This window comes from Drosophila simulans, chromosome 2R, assembly GCF_016746395.2.
Source record: "Drosophila simulans strain w501 chromosome 2R, Prin_Dsim_3.1, whole genome shotgun sequence".
Classification (NCBI taxonomy): Eukaryota; Metazoa; Arthropoda; class Insecta; order Diptera; family Drosophilidae; genus Drosophila; species Drosophila simulans.
In genome coordinates this window covers 12,842,279-12,858,427 of record NC_052521.2, presented here as the reverse complement: position 1 = coordinate 12,858,427, position 16,149 = coordinate 12,842,279, and the positions used below count along the sequence as shown (strand labels likewise).

Genomic DNA, 16,149 nt, shown 5'->3' with positions numbered 1-16,149 from the left:
CTGGGCTCTTTCATGTGACTCGAAAAACTTTGCCGGAATCGAAACATTTTCAATACATTTGATTAAACCGGGTCCGGCTGAACCCACCACCCTGGAATTCCCCACCCACACTCTCATCATCGTTGCTGATGGCCAGGACCATAAAACGTTTATCTCCCACACTTTGCTCCTTCGCTCCCTATCTCTTTGCCGCTTTTATCGCAGTATCAATAAATTAATTTGAAAACTTTGTCGCTTCTATTTGATTCTGGGCGGACCGAATACCCGGCATCCTGGCATTTCTCTTTTAATTTTTTTGTTCAAATTTTCGTCTGTTTCAAATTCGTTTCATCGTCGGTATCTTGTATCTATAAGTTAGCATCAGCCGCTGGCTCCGTGTAATTTGCTCTCAGCCCTCCCCCCTTTCCCCACTTTCTCCCAAGCCCAGAGAAGCACTCACCACCCCATTTTCGTGCTCGTCTTTTACTTTTTGGGCAAGTACAACTACAACTAGGACAACTATGAGTTCAGTGCGATGGCAGTTTGCTCGACAGGCAGTTAACATGAAGCACCTCCGCCCCCTTTTAGCCCATTTCCAACCAGCCAACCAAACCATTTTCCGCTCCCATGTGTGTGTGTGTGTGTGTGTGTTAGTATTTTTTGGCTATTGAATTGGTTTCATGCTCATGCATTTTATATGAAATTGTCTGCATGTCTGTCTGACTTTTTGCCCATCGTGTCACGCCCACACGCCACCCAAACTTGTAATCTAACCCAGACCCATGGCATTTTCCCTATTTTCGGGGAGCGCAAAAATTTACATCGCTTAATTCGTTAGCCGAGAAAATGTTTTTCGCCTGCAATTAGTGGACAACATTTGTTAGCCAAACACTTTTGCAACGGTGGCAAGTTGGTGGGAAAAGGGGAGGGTCTGAAATGGGCAATAGGCAATGCAGGTAGCAAAAGTAGAGCTCTTATCTTTATTACAAAAAACGAAAAACTGCCAAAAAGAAGGAAAATGTGGGCACAAAAAAATTGCGACCAGCAAAGAAATTCGAATAAGAAAGAACGAAGTGAAAAATGTGGAGAGGCAGCAGTGGAAAAAAAAACAACAAAAAAAAAGGAAATTTGTGAAATAGAGATGGGAATTTTTTTTTTCTACTTGGCTCGCGTATGCACGACTTTTATTTGAAGTTGAATTTTAATCCATGGTTTTTTAATGCGGGCGATAAACTTTTACGGCAATTGTCGACGGCATTAGCGAGGGTGGATTGAGAAGTGGCGGGGGTCTTCTTCTTCTCTTTTTTGCCCCTCCTATTTCGCTGATCAGCAGGGCTTGACTTAACTTAGCGATTCAGGTGCACAAACACCACCAGCCCACCAACACACACGCATAGTGTTGGCATACGGTTTCATTATGCTCCCCTGATGGCGCTTCTGATGTTTAATGCCTTAATTAAATGTTTCATTAGCACGCTCGGCGCAGGGGCGTGGCAGTTGGCCGCCCACAGGCGCAGTGCTAGCCAACTGGCTCAAACATGCAATCGAAAATAGGTGGCAGAAATAATAACTTAGGCATTGAATGGGAGGGAAATGGGCTGCCAAGTCAGCATTTCAGTCCTTGAATTTTAAAATTGTGCTAATAGTGCGATTTAATCGTATTGAAATGCCTAGGATTTTAATCTTAGCTGCTTAATATGTATATTACTTTCAAAATTGAATTTAATTTAATCTTAAATAATTCAACTTAATAATAACGTGTTTACTGAAACGAATTTGCACACAATTCGTTATGTTTTTATATATCTATTTATTTTTGCTTACCCGCACTTCCTTATCGCCGCTTCTCCACTCCACTCCCTCTCTCCCTCGTATTCGATCATCTCGAATATTCAGATGTTTGCCCATTCAGAATTTGTGTAGTGGGTTTTTGGGTTGCGGCATTTTTATGCTTTTGATTCAGTTGTTGCTGGCTCTGCTTGCTTGTTATAGCCATAAAAAAAAACCATTTCAGCCGGGCCAACACGCCAAACCAGTCGGTCAGAGTCGCCGAGTCTAGCGTTTTGTTATAAATTCACGACTTCACGGCAACGCCAGCCAGCCAGCCGGCTCTTTCTCGCTCGCTCGCTTTCTGCTCCCGTCTCTTTCTGGTTGATGGGACATCGGATGGCAGCAGGAGCGACCTTAGCCAAGGCTGAGATTGAAAAAGATGACAAAGATGGCTGCAACATCCGGTTGGCCATGTGTGCAAATGGGCGTGTGGCACACGGTGTCTAAGTGAGTGTGTGTGTGTGAGTTCGCATATGGGCAATACGAATTCCAGACAACGCCGACAGCAGCGTCTCAGTTTCAGCCGCAGTCTGATTTGAAGTCTGTTTCAGTTTCTGAGACTGAGACTGAGTCCGAGTTTGGGGCTGAGAACGAGACTGCGACTGCGACTGATAACTGTGTGGCGCCCCTCCCACTGTTCCCACTCCCACTGCTTTCAGTCTGCCTGCTGTCTGCCAATCTACACTGGGCGAAAATCGTTGCAGGAATTCGGTTTATCACAAGGTGTCATTGCTTTGTCAGACTCTTCGTACAAGCTTTAAATGAAAGCACTGCTCTTAATTCATTCGAAACATTTTGCATTTGAACTTTAGAACTTGACATCTTAACATTGTCATCGAATAAGTTGGGAGTTTCTGATTTAAGCTAGATACTCAGTATCCAAGGGCCAAGGCGCCAAGTACTTTCCATTGAAGTAGTTGAAATTCTAGAAACTTGTTTCAAGTACCGCACTGCCCTGCTAGCTTCTCTAGTTCCGATCTCTTGAGCTAAATCTCGGTTCTATAATGCCCAATCCGGGTGTATGGGTGCGATGTCTGGGCCTGTCGTTCGCACATTGTAGCTGCAACTGTGCGAGTGCGAATGTGAGTGCGAATACTCGTGTCTGTGGCGATAGCTCTTGTTGCCGGATTGAGCGACTGCGGGAATGACGCATTGGCTGGGCCCCACAGTTTTTCGGCTGATTGTTCACTTTTCTTTTCTTTTTTTTTTTCTCGTATTTTATTTTGTCTGGAATATTTTTGTATGATTTTTGCACTTATTTAGCTGGAGCACTGTGTTTGTTAATGTTTCTGTGTGTGTTACTGCCTTTGTCTTTGTTTAACATTTGCACTGTCAGAGTGTGAGTCTGTTTGTGTGTGTTTATGGGGGGAGGGCGGCAGGCGGCAGGCGGCAGGCGGCTGGGCAAGAGAGAGAGGCAGGAGAAAGACAGCAGACAACCGGCACAGGCGAGACGCGCAGCACGAATGAATGGAGTTTCGCAGCCAGCGAGCGAGCAAAGCTATGGCCGACCGTTCGGCGAACCGAAGAAAGCCGACGGCGCTCTCTTCGCGGCCATTGCTCAGGCGTGTAGGTCGTCTAGAGGCCGTTGCGAGCCGGGTCTCTCAGTGTTGGCCCGAAGCGGCTCTCTTTGTTGGCCAAAACTGCAAATCAAAGTCGAGGTCGTTGTACGAATGAAAGAATGTCGGCATGTGATTGTTGCCGGCGTCGCTGCCGCAGTCGGCGTAGCAGCTGGCATCGCAGCCGGCGTCGCAGTCGCTGAATGATGTTTAATGCCTGGCCCGATCTGCCACCCAACTCACCAGCACCACCCAACCCCCCCACACTATCGCTCACTCTCTCGCTGCTGCATTATGCTGCCATGTATCTGTCTCTTTATTTCGCCCGTGGGTTTGTGTGTGTGTGTGTGCATGCCTTAACTTGGCTTTCTTTTGAATAATGTTGCTTCATGCTTTCGCAGTCTTGGTCTTCATCTGTCTGCCGCTCCCTCTCCCGCTCTCTCCGCAACTCTCTTCCCGGCCAACCTTAAGCGCCCTCTCTGTCAGCGTCTACACTCAGAAAAGAAATAGGAGAGTAGTATGTATTTGCATTGCACCACAATGTCTATGGTTCTTTAGCCCAGAAAAGAAACTAAGTAAAACAGTCTAAGTGGTACATTCATTAAATTTTTCTATTTCATCTTTGTAGGAACTTAAGTTTGTGAATCAAATATAATACTCGTTTATCAACAACTGAGTACAAGGAAATGCACTACTGTTTACTTTGAGTGTAGGCAAAAATGCTGTTACTTTTTATGTGCAACCCTTCCGCCGCTCGTCCCCTTTAAGCCACCCAGAAGGAATTCAGTTAGCCTCGCTCGCTTTGCCCATTTTTACTACCTTTTCAGCTACTCCTTTTTCATTTATTTTCTATTTTACCATTTCAGTCTTCTTTTTTTTAGTACATTTTCGGCTGCCTAGCCGCTTTCGCGCGTTTGTAATAAAAACTCGTTATAAGTAGAAATTCTTTTCTTTGGGCTAGTTTCACCTGTCCTCCCCTCGTCCACTCGCCTTCTTTAAGCACTCTTTGCGGCCACTTTTCTTATTATGATATTCTATTTTTTTTTTTTTTTTTGGTGTTCCTCAGCTTTTGGCCATAACAAATGTGAGAACCGCCCGAGGCTGCAGCGGCTTAGGCCTTTAGAAGTTCGAAGTTAACGCCCCCAATTCCAAGTTATTTGCTCGCCGCTTTTGGCCGGCTTAGCTCAATTAGAGCTAATTTGCTTATCAGCAGTCAGCGGGGTAGCCCGCCAAATGGAATTGTCACTTTCGACCAGCTGATAAGGGCGCTGAATTCATGCGATAAGATAACCGCTCACGTGTAAAGAAATTAGTTTTGCGGGCTCCACACAAACTGCGAATTCATTCCGGCCACGGACTATTTAACATCATTTATCGTGAGCCGCAAACAAGGCCCAAACAGAAGGGCAGATGAGCGAGTGCGACGCATGATTAGGCACAAAGTGATTGGCAGTGTTATTGACCAACAACCCATTTTTTTTGGGCAAGGAATTTGCATGGCCAACGGGAACGGAAAGCGTTGGCTGGCTGCTCGGGAAAAGCGTGGCAAATGTGCTGATGAATCGGGTCGGTTAGATTGATGACTCGTTTATTGCATTGAGAAAGTACGCAAAGAAATGATGGCTGACAAAAGGAAGAATTGTTGCAGGGGGTTTCTATAGCACATTCCTAGCTCTTTCTGAACTCGTTTCTTCAAAATTGTCGGGCTTAAAACTTGAAACTTACTGTTTTACTACAATTCGGTAGCTATTTTATAGACCTCAAAATAGTGCCCAAATACAAAGTACCTTTATGTATTTCGTACCCATGGCGGATACTTGATATTTACCATATAATATCCCTTTATCTTTGAATCTCCACCCTTTACCACTTGTCACTTGATAATAATAAGTGCCCCCTAATGACAGCTCACTCACCTGTAGTTTTCCGGCTCACACCTGTCATATTCATTTTCTGGCTTCCCATTCAGTTGCTCTTTGTATTTGTTTGTATCGTATATTTTTGGGGAGGTGGCGCGTCGCATTAAGTGCAAATGGATTACGGCGAATTGATTATGCCCGCGTCGGAATTAAATTACACACGATAGCATTGGAGCCGTATCAGAACTTGGCCAGTACGAGAGTACAACACACAGACACAGCAAAGTGTACTTAACGGTTTCAGATTCCGCTAGCTGATCACTTGATTGCTTAGAATTTATGTTTCTCATTAATGCTTTTGTTTCGGTTTTGGCAATTTGCTAAGTTCTCGATGGCACTGAGAGCACCTGCGACTGCTTCGCTGGAGGCTCTCGGCTCGACTGTCGCTGCACTTTTGCGGCCCAAAGGCCAGAACTTGGCTTTGGAAAGGGTTCCTTGGGCTGCTGCCTCGCAAACTCTGTTTTTTTTTGTTTTTGGCCACTCGATCGAGTGCCGCCAAGTGGAGCCGGGCAACCTCGACTGGCGGACGTTGCGTGGCGACTGAATGCCAACTTCTCGGGGACTGGCCCAACGAGAACTGCCGTGAGCTCTCTGCTCTGCAACTCCGTCGCGTCGGCAGCGGTGCGACAGAGAGATCTGCTGTGCGGCCGACGCGCTTACTGCGCTGCAACGTTGCAGCGGTAAAAAGGGGCCGGGAAATGGGGGCGGACGTCGGGCCAGACAACGAGTGCATTGGCATAGTAAACTTTTGCACGAGGCGCCAGTGCCAGTCTCCCTCCCTCTCGCTCGCTCGCTCTCTCGCTCTCTCTCTCTCTCTCTCTGTCGCTCGCTGTGATGCCGTTAGATGCGCACTTGACGTCTGGCGTGTCGCAACAAGTCGGCGGCAGAGCAGTCGACTGCGGCAGAGGCTGCAGCAGCGACGTCGCTGTCTGTCTCGCCTTCGTTTCGGTGGAAAAAGGGATTCCCGAAACCCAAACGAAGCGACCCGAACGCCATGGAACCGAACGGCAGCCGAAAAAGACCGAGCACCAACGGCGCCAGCGAAGTTTTACACATTTTTTTTTCGCATTTTCAGTGGCTGCTTTTTGGATACGATTAACTAGCCGAATATTGGGAGTCCCGACTTTGAAGTATAGATATTCTTAAAAAGTAATATCTTAAGTATGGGTACAATCAACAAATTAAATACTAAGATCCTCATCATATCATTGAGGAAAAGAATATTTAGTGGGTATAATATTAAGGGAAATGCATTGTCACTCGCAGCGAGAGTGACAAGCATACTATTAAACAAGGAAAGAGGATAATTTGAATATAATAACGGGACATAAATGTATAGGACCTTGTGGAGTAACTTTAAGTTAATATGGAGGTGGTATCTAAATGCCTTTATTATATGTTTATGATATGTAGTTTTTTTTACAAAAAACTTACTTTGTGATATGTGGGATATGTGCGAGATCGGTAAATGCGGCCAAGAAAGCGTACGCAAAAGCGGGGCTTACAACACAGAAAATAGGCAATGCAACCCCCCAAAGTTATGCCAGTTGTAAGCCGCTCGGGTATAGATTACAATGCAAAACTTGGCTGAGCCAGAGAAAACTGATGCGGGGGGCAGGTGGAAGGGGGCTGGGTGCACGGAAGCCTCGAATTTAGCCGGCGTTTTGCAGTGCATCCGCTCGGCAATCGGCAACGCACAGGGTGGATTGGTCTCTCTCTCTCTCTCTCTCTCTCTCTGTCTCTCCGGCCGAAGAAGGCAGAAGAGAAGGGCCAAAGAGCGCAGGACTTAAGAGTGCCACGACACTGGCTTTTTTTGGGGCAGGTCAAGTCGGGCGGAGAAGCCAGCTGACGGACATTGGACAGCGAACGCGGAAGCGGCGCACAGAACGAGGCAAAAGGATGCGTCGCAGTCCCAGCTCGTTATTAGATTCATCTTGTTTAGCGCTTAAGCAGCTTGGAGCCGGGGCACAATCCCCAACTGACCGTAAACTCGGCTCGGCTGCTTTGCGGCAACTCCTCCGCCCGCTCCGGCCACTTTTCTCATCGTTATGCCAGCTGGATTTTTATGTCCGGCATCTGCATCGTTTCATTAAAATGATTATTAGCACATCTTCAGAGCTACGACTCGACTGTGAGTGCGCTAGGAGCACAAGTGGGGTTCTTTCTTCAGGATTCCGGGCACTGTGCCGGGCCAGCATCTAATTATATGCATCTAATCAAGCTGACGCCTGATTAGGCCGAGGGTTCTTGGCCAATTTGCATTGTCCGCTAGCCGCTTTAATTCCGTTCGGTTTAATGCCATTCAGTGAACTACTATTGGCCGCACGCTAGACGACAGCAATTAAATTATCAAACAATTTCCCAACTGCAGAATTATTATTAAATTTGGTGTCGCCATCGCACGCACGCATCCATCCAATGCCACCCGCACACACCTACAAATACTTATTGTCATGAATATACATATATGAACGTACATATACATATACATATATGTATGTAAATGTCCAGATTTGCATCCTCGCCCTCTCCGAGGACATTCTGCACACATGTCGCCTATTAACCGCGTACAATTTTCATATGCAAAATTGGCAAAATTTTCGATACGGCTAGAAAATATGCAGGCGAATATTTCTGATACGGAGGTATGCGGCTAAAATGAACAGCTGGTGAAAGTGGAATTGCAATACATTGATGTACAGCTTGATGATGAATAGCTTGATGAACATATTGATAGCTTGATGAAGACCGAACTTTTTGGGTTATAGGAACATATTGATCTTCTAAATAAGAAGTACAAAAGGTTTAGTAGCTTATATGCCATTTAAATTGCAAGCTTAAGTGGTAGATACTAGTCTTATATAATTTTGATAAGAGTAGATACTTGTAAATTTAATTTATAATTTTATTCAGCCATTTTTGGCAATGCGCACTGTTCCAAAAGCTGTGTGGGATTTTGCATTGCACCCCCGCTCCCTTCGCAAAGTTTCAAACTGCATTTTAGGCATTTTGTCGCTAAATTGAGTTCCGGTTTTAGATGGCTTTTGTGTGGGTTTTGGTCCAGACCCCGCAATCCCTGCGATCCTTCGGCTTCCCGCAGCTCGACCCTTCAATAAGCTGTGTGTTTGTCTGCTGCATGTTTTTCACATCTCTTTTTTTTTTTTGCTCGTGTGTGTGTGTTTATTTTATGACCGTCGCAGTTTGTTTTACAAATATTTTTATGCCGGCTAAATAAATTCGCATAAAATTTTGCGCCTCCCGTCGTCGGCGAATTGCCTTGTAATTAAACCAGAAATGCCACTGTTTGCTGCCAAAAATAGCTGCTAGCCGTAACCATTGGCCAGTAACAAGAAGTTGGCAGCAATTAGCGATGGACACAAATAAATTATTTAGAAATTTCTGCGTTCGCCATAAACAATCCATAATGCAGCAGCCACGCAGTGGGCTGCTAACAATTTTTATTTAAATGATTTTGAATGGCGCAACATGAAGCAGATAGGCGGCAGGATGGCAAGTTATGGCAGTAACCACGAGAGCTTTAATTAAACATTAAAACGATGCTAATCAGGCATCCCAGGGCAATTGCAATTCAAACTAAAAGCCTGCATTAAAGCGGCAAAACGGTTGGATTGCAGTATACCCATTAGGTGGACGGAACAGCAGTACAGAAAACAACAAAAAAAAGAACGAGAATATATATGCGCAAAATATTCAAATGCATCTAAATAAATATGAAAATTTTATAATATTATACATGCAGATAGGCAGGACTAAAAATCATTGTAGAGCCACTAGCCAACCCACTTGGCCCGCTCGAAAATCTCACTCACTCTTACGCTTTCGGTAATATTGAAAAGGATTAACTTTGATCGGAATTGGCACTGGGAACAGGAGCTGCCACCGGACAGGGGCACAAATTAAGCTAATTGCGCGCCAGATATGCAAACACACTCAGCCCAAGGGGTCGCAAGTAGGTGGCTAGAGGGGTCGGGGGTCGGGGGTCAGGGGTCGAGGGTCTAGGGTCGAGCGCATTAATAGTCGCATTTGCATAAAGTGCACTACACCAGCCCAGTTGTATGGACGCACTCATTGTCAGTCTCTCTGGCCCGATGGACTCACTTCGTCCCGATGATGAAATGTCCTGTCAAACTGACAGCCAACAAAAATCCATCTGTCGAACTGTGAGTGCCGAGTGCCAAGTGCCGAGTGCGGAGTGCGGAGTGCGGAGTGCGGAGTGCCTGTGCCTAAAGCCATATACACCAGACAATATGTTGCCTGATTGACGGGTCAAGTCAATCGAGGCTCCACTTGAATTATGCAAAAATACCAGCCACATTGGCTGTCGAAGTCGAGATATCATAGCGATATAATTCACAGATCTGGCTGCCAACTTTACCTTATCCTAGCTAGCCCAGTGGGCCATAAATTCGGTGCTTAATGCCAAGTGAATCCGGCTAATTGATTCCCGGATTCTTTGGCTCCAACTTGAAGCACTCAATTACCAGTAGGTGGCAGCTGAGTGAAAACTTTTAAGCTGCCACATTAAATGAAGTGTGGCGGGGCAGAGGCGAACGCAACTTTTGGCTAATTCTGGCGGATTTTCAGGCAGCTCGCACTAATTGGAAAAGCCAATGCCGCGTACCACTTGACGTATACTTAATCTTTCTGACACACAAACAACCGGGAGTCATTGTGTACATGGGGGTGTCAGGACATCTCAAATGGGTTAACAGACAAGCCCGGAACTTGACACACTCTCCACTAGCTGGGCAAGATGCAAAGCAAATATAAACAAATCAGCGGCCAACGAGGAGGAGAGTCAGCAAAAATGGCAAACACCATGCGAGTCGAAGGATGGACGATGGACGATGGATGGTAGTTGGTATATGGTGGTATATGCTACATGGCTCGTTCGGACGATTGGGTTACTTTAAAACTTGCACATCAGCAGAAACCTGCAGCAGCTGCCACAGCACACGAAACATATGGAAATTAAATTTCTTCCGCCCGAAAGGAAACAAGAGCAAACGGAAAATGCCAGATTTTGTTGCACCATTTTTGGCGCAGCCTGAGCCGAATGGTATGTATCTTTGTGTTCGTATTCGTATGTGTGTAAGTGTGGGTTTTTAGAAAATGAAACTTTGCACGGCCATCGAGAGCCTCCGCCCAAAAACAGCCAAACGGTGCAAACCCCGAAAAACAAGCCCTGAGAGCCCAGAAAGCCGAGAACTGAGAACCCTGCCCACACAACTGCGGCTGCGAAAGCACTTAATCATCTTAAACCGTTGTTTGCACGGTTTGCCGCAGACGTGGCTGCCACCCACCACGCCCCCTCGTCCTTGCCGCCCCCTCGACTCGGCCACACCCCCACAAGCAGGCTCACTTTCAGTCCTACACGTGTTTTCATATGCTGCGTCGCACGCAAAACAAAAACAAAAGTCTAAAAAAACATAAAACAAAAAGGGTAACCAATGGGACAACTCAGATTCAAAACGAACAGCGAATGATCTACTTTGCAGGATTTTAGATCATATCTTTTCGAAAAAATAGAATATTTCTCAATCTAAAGTTTTGTTTAGCTTTGATAATGGAAACATGTTCTGATCATACCAACAATATTGGTAATAAGATATATAATCGTATATACTTTCCTTGCCAATCCAATTTCCCATATATTGCCCCATCATGTGGCATTCCTAAACCCAAAGTGTCTTTACCCGCATTCGGGACGTGACCAGGTAAAAACCGAAAAGAGTTGGCCCAACAAAACCGGATATATAACATCCAGGGTGGAGGGAGGACCACTCCTCCATCCACCAGTGCTGCGTTCTATCTGCTGCCACCTCAGCGGCATCCCCAGACCCCGAACCCCCTAACCCTTCCGCTCACCCCAAGCCCCCGCTGCCACCGCCACATTGACCAGTTGCGCAGCAAACTAAACACGTGGCAGCACCTGTCCAACCAAGTTTCGCATCCGCACGCCCCCGTCGCGCCCCTGGCGACCACATTTCATACAGTTTCCAAAGCTAAACCGCATTTAGCGCGCGTTTAGTGGTCGCCATTCTGTTTGCCATCGCTGCGCGTTGTTGCCCAGATTTATGCAATGGAAATATGCCACTGTCTAAAGTTTCAAGTGCCATTCAGGCCCTGTTACCGTTGCCCCAACAGCAACACCAACGCTTTGCCCCCGTTGCAGTGGCGCCTCCGACGCCGCCACACATGACAGGGTAAACAGCGGTAGTGGCTGAATGCTTTCTGCCACGGAGAAGTTCGCTTAGGTTTTTGGTAATTAAAAAAATTTTTGCTTATATGCAAATCAATTAGTGTGAGCCAGTGCTGGGGTGGCGGATATAAAGGGAAAGCCCTCGAAAGCAATATAGGGCTTTGTCGTTGCCCTCCTAATTTGCATCTCTGGCAACATTTGGTGGCACGGCCACAAAGGCTCGAAATTGAAAGGCATATGCGATGCAATACTTAGAATCCTTAGCTGATATGAGCCTAGCTCCAGACTGATTTGCGCAACAATTTGGATCCTCCTCGAAACATCGACAGTTGGTGCACGGAGAAAAATTAATTGATTACATCGGCGAAATTCTAGCCATTAAACATTTAAACTAATATCTTGATCTTGATTTGAACATTCTTTTCATATGTGCTAGACGCACCATCATCCTGACTTAAAGTTTAGCTAGCAGCCAATACAATTGATGGATTATTTGGGTAATATTTTGCTCTGTACAGCTGTGGGAAATGGCGAAGATGGAGCCTCATTTGATTGCCGGGAGCAGCAACAGTTTGCTCTGCACTGCGGCCGTGTCCTGTGGCCAAAATGGATGGAAAAGCGAAGGATGAACGGGGGCAGGATGCTTTGCATATTGTGTACTTAACTTGTTTGACTGCCTGAGGGGGAGTTGGTAATGGGTAGAGGGGGGGCTTCGGAAACTAGCAGAAAACAGCGGCAGCAACAAGCGATGAAGGACAGAAAGTTGTAGCTACCCCGCTTCTCACACGACTCACAACTCTTTGAAGCCAAAGGGCAGAAACTTGCCTCGGCTCCTTCAATTTGCCCCCATCCGATTTCCCTCCCCCCAAGAAGCCAGCTCGCATTTCAACGGCAAGAAAACAACTAAAAGTCAAATAAACAATTCAACTTTGCGCTGTCAACGGGAGAATGCAGCCACGTCGGTGGAAATGCAGAGGGGGGGAGCGAAGGGGTAAGGCGCAGCAACATCATCATCGCTCATAATAATGCAAGGAGCCGCCGAAGGAGCCAGCGAAGGAGCAGACCGAAGGCAACCTTGCACCATAGTTTCTTATTTCGTTCGTTCGTTGCTTTGCATCTTTTATTTATTGTGCTGCCATCGCTCGCTTTTCCTGCCTTTTGCCCCAAGAAATTTCCTTGTGTTCGCTCGTGTCGCCAGCAAGAGGTTACAGCTCTTGACTTTAATTGTTAACAACTTGACTGCTGCGAGCTTAAATCATTGAGGACACCTATGAAAAATGATGAGATCATAATTCACATTTTCGCCAAGGTGCATACATTCTCCTTAAGGACGATGATGACAAATGTCCCGATCCTGATTAGGTAAACATTAAGAGGCAGCAGCAGCACACGGCGGCATTCGCTCGTAAGTCATCATCAGCTGGTCAACACGGCGTATGCTTAACACTCGTCAACGCTGCGTATGCGTGATAAATGCCCAGGGATTCGTTGCGGCTTCAGGGAGCGAGCAGCAGGTGTGAGCCAGTGTGGCAAAGGCAACGAAAATGGAGCAAAAATAATTAATACTTGCCGTGCAGAAGTTTGCCTTGAATGAATCATGAACGGACGAATGCAAATTGAAGTGGCCAACTTCGGAACTGGCCAATTGCTCTCGAGAAACAGGGGGGGAAAAAAAAGGAAACAGAACAGAACCGCCCGGCAATCGGGGCGAATCGCATTTGAAATTCAATGAATTTCGTACCCAGGTAAGAGGATGAATGGCCAAAACGATTGGGAAAACAGCGTGGGGGCCAGCCAGCCAGCCAGCCTGACAGGAGACACGGTCCTGTCAATTGGACGCCTCTTGAGCCGGGCCGAAGGTAGGATTCAATGCATCCGCCTGCAGCTTGGAGGTGCTGCCACGCTCTGCATTATGGATGACTTTGGACGACAAATGGCGCCCGTTTGCATTCCCCATCCGGATTCAATTTGTGACAAGTCGGTTGAGCAATGTCCCCGGCCAGTGCCATAAATTGTGCAGGGATCTGGGACTTGGGATCCGGTGGTCACTACAGTCACTACTGGCTCTCTGCCCTGCTGTCGCTAATTATCAAGAGTGCCCCGCCCGACGACGAAACGCATTAAAAATGTGTGCAACTTGCAGTCGTAACTCATGCGAATCTGTTGCCTTTATTTATGGCCAACGGGGATTATTAGGGGCAATTAAAGGCAAGGCAGCATCGGAAGACAGCCACTTGTTTACAAATGCAAATCCGCTTTAAATTTTAACACCAATAGTCCAAATTCGGAAGCCAATAAACAAATTGGCCTCGGGGAGATGGCAGCTCAACGAGCAGCAAGTCAGATGACTACGACTACGCAATAACAATTAGGAAAAGCTTGCAGGCCGGAAAATTCCACAAGGATCAAGTTGCAACAAGCTGCAACAAATCGAAATTAATTTGAAACTCCGACAGCCAGGCTGCCGGAAAGATTTTCGCCCGGCATCTTGAGCCAGACATCAGTCCCCAAGGACCCGAAAGTCCAAAAGGATGTACCGGCCAAACGAAGTGCATTGGACAGGACAAGTTGTCAAGTTGGCCAATTAATAAATCAATTCGTTTACTCGCATTTAATTTTGCATTTATTGACTGTCACTTAGCGGCTAGTAGCAGCCAAAAATCAACAAAATCCAATCAAATTGTATCAATTAAGTTAGTGTATATAGCTTAATAATTAATGCTTAAAATTACTTTAAAACGAAAGTGTGCAAATATGCAAGCAATTAACTAATTTTGAAAATTTATTTAATAAGAATACCAATCATATGTCAAATTGCTAGCATCAATAAAGTCTAAAAATAGTTTTTTTTTGAAGTTTACACTACATGTGCATTAGAATTAAAAGTTGCAACTCAACTTGAATCTCAGGCAAAAATAAATCTTAACTTTACTATTTTTAATTACACATTTCCGTACCTCCAGCGCATATGTACATATGTATTTACGTTAAGTGGGCTTCTAGTCTTGGCTAGAGGTACACAGGAAATTTAGTTTGGGAAACCGAGATGGAGACTAGGTCGAAATGGCTTTTTTTGGGTAGAGAGGGGGGAGGGGAATTGGTAAGGGGCCTTAGTGGTTTTAGCGGCAGCGGAGTCTTGTTGCTGCGGTTGTGGTAATCATGCAAGACACGCTCGACTCGTGGAGCAACCGCAAATACATAAATCATGCGGCTATTTTAAGACCCCCGAAAAGCGAAAGAAATCTGGAAGAAGGGGTGGGGGGAGCGGTACGGAGATGGATTTGAACAGTTAGGCTAGTCCATGCAGGTAAATGAACTAAAAGTGCGAAGCGGCGCGTGTAGAGCGACAACAATAGCAACAACGAACAGCAACAACTGAAAAGCGGTAAGCGATCGCCGAGCGAAATGAGATTGCCACACTTTCGGTTCGAGTGAGCGAGATGGGGCGATGTGGGACGCGGTAATCAACGCATTTGAATGAACAGCGCTGCCCGCACGCACACACACACAGCCATTCATTCAAGCCGCCGAGCGAAGAAACAAACAAATAAAAAGTAAATAAAACCAACCAAAAAATAAACGCTTTAAACAGCTGACGGTGCGACGCGGCGACGCCAACGGCGACGCAGATTATGCAATCGTTAAAACTCTAAACGGTAAAAGCGCACTGCCCACTGGCCAGCAGAGGCAGAGGGGCGGCAGAGGAGCGGCGGAGGAGCGGCGGAGGAGCGGCAGAGGTGTTAACGGATCCGCGGAGCGTGTCCAGAAGTCTGGAGCCCACTTAACCTGCACTCCACCAGACCACAGAAGCTCCACGCTTGTGGACTAGGCGGATTTATTTAAAAGATACAAAAATAGAGAAAATTGTATGTATTTAAAGATGGTTCTTCAGAAATTAAGGTTCTTAAACAAATAAGCTCAAGTTTAAAGTTGCAGATACTACTTTTTTTCATATACCAACATTCTAAGTTTATGTTTTTTAGCGCTTACGATCCTATTTTTTTATTCTTAGCTGCATTGTGGTTTGTCTAGTTCTAGCCAATGCTGAATCCGTGGCTTCTGCCGCTGCTTCTCCTGCTGCTGCCGCGCTGGCTGCACAAGTTGGCCAACAAAAGCCGCCATCGCCGGCTTCGTCGCCGGTGGAATGTGGAGAAAGTAGGCCGCGATCGTCTAAGCGCTGGCAGAGATCGCTGACTCTTGCCGTGGCGCTCAACGTGGCTGGAACTGCACAACCGGGCTTAGAGACCGTCTGAGAGCCAGAAGTCGCGTGCATGCAGCATTCCATGCGGCAGCTGATGCCGCTGCTGCTGTGCTGCAGCTAAAACTGCAGCAGCGGACTAACAGTTAGCCGCCCGTTGCAGTTCCGTTTGCAGCAAGCGGATTTCTGAGCCACACTAATTGGTCTCAATCTGTCTGGGAGAAGTGGCAATCGGTGGGCGGGGTGCGGGGGGCGGTGCGGTCTGGTCGGCAAGGTTGTTGCACGTTCGAGTTATTAGCGCAACATTGTTGCAGGCAGTCGGCCATGCAGCTAATATCTTGGCCATTAGTCGGCAGCCTAAATGGCCGGCAGACAGAATGGGGAAAGGGGTTTTCGAGCTGCTCACCCAGGCCGTGTAGGTCTCAAGGGAACTAATGTTCTCTA

The 16,149-nt window shown here is 46.5% G+C and overlaps 1 protein-coding gene across 1 annotated transcript in view; it reads right to left on the bottom strand.

Annotated features, from left to right (window-relative positions):
* LOC27207448 overlaps positions 1-5,890 on the bottom strand; it is a 46,879-nt gene extending 40,989 nt beyond the window's left edge. The window contains 1 exon segment of the mRNA XM_016183125.3: positions 1,804-5,890. Within this exon segment, the coding sequence (XP_016027809.2) occupies positions 1,804-1,862 (59 nt within the window). The 5' untranslated portion in view covers positions 1,863-5,890.
* Between the last annotated feature and the right edge of the window lie 10,259 nt (positions 5,891-16,149).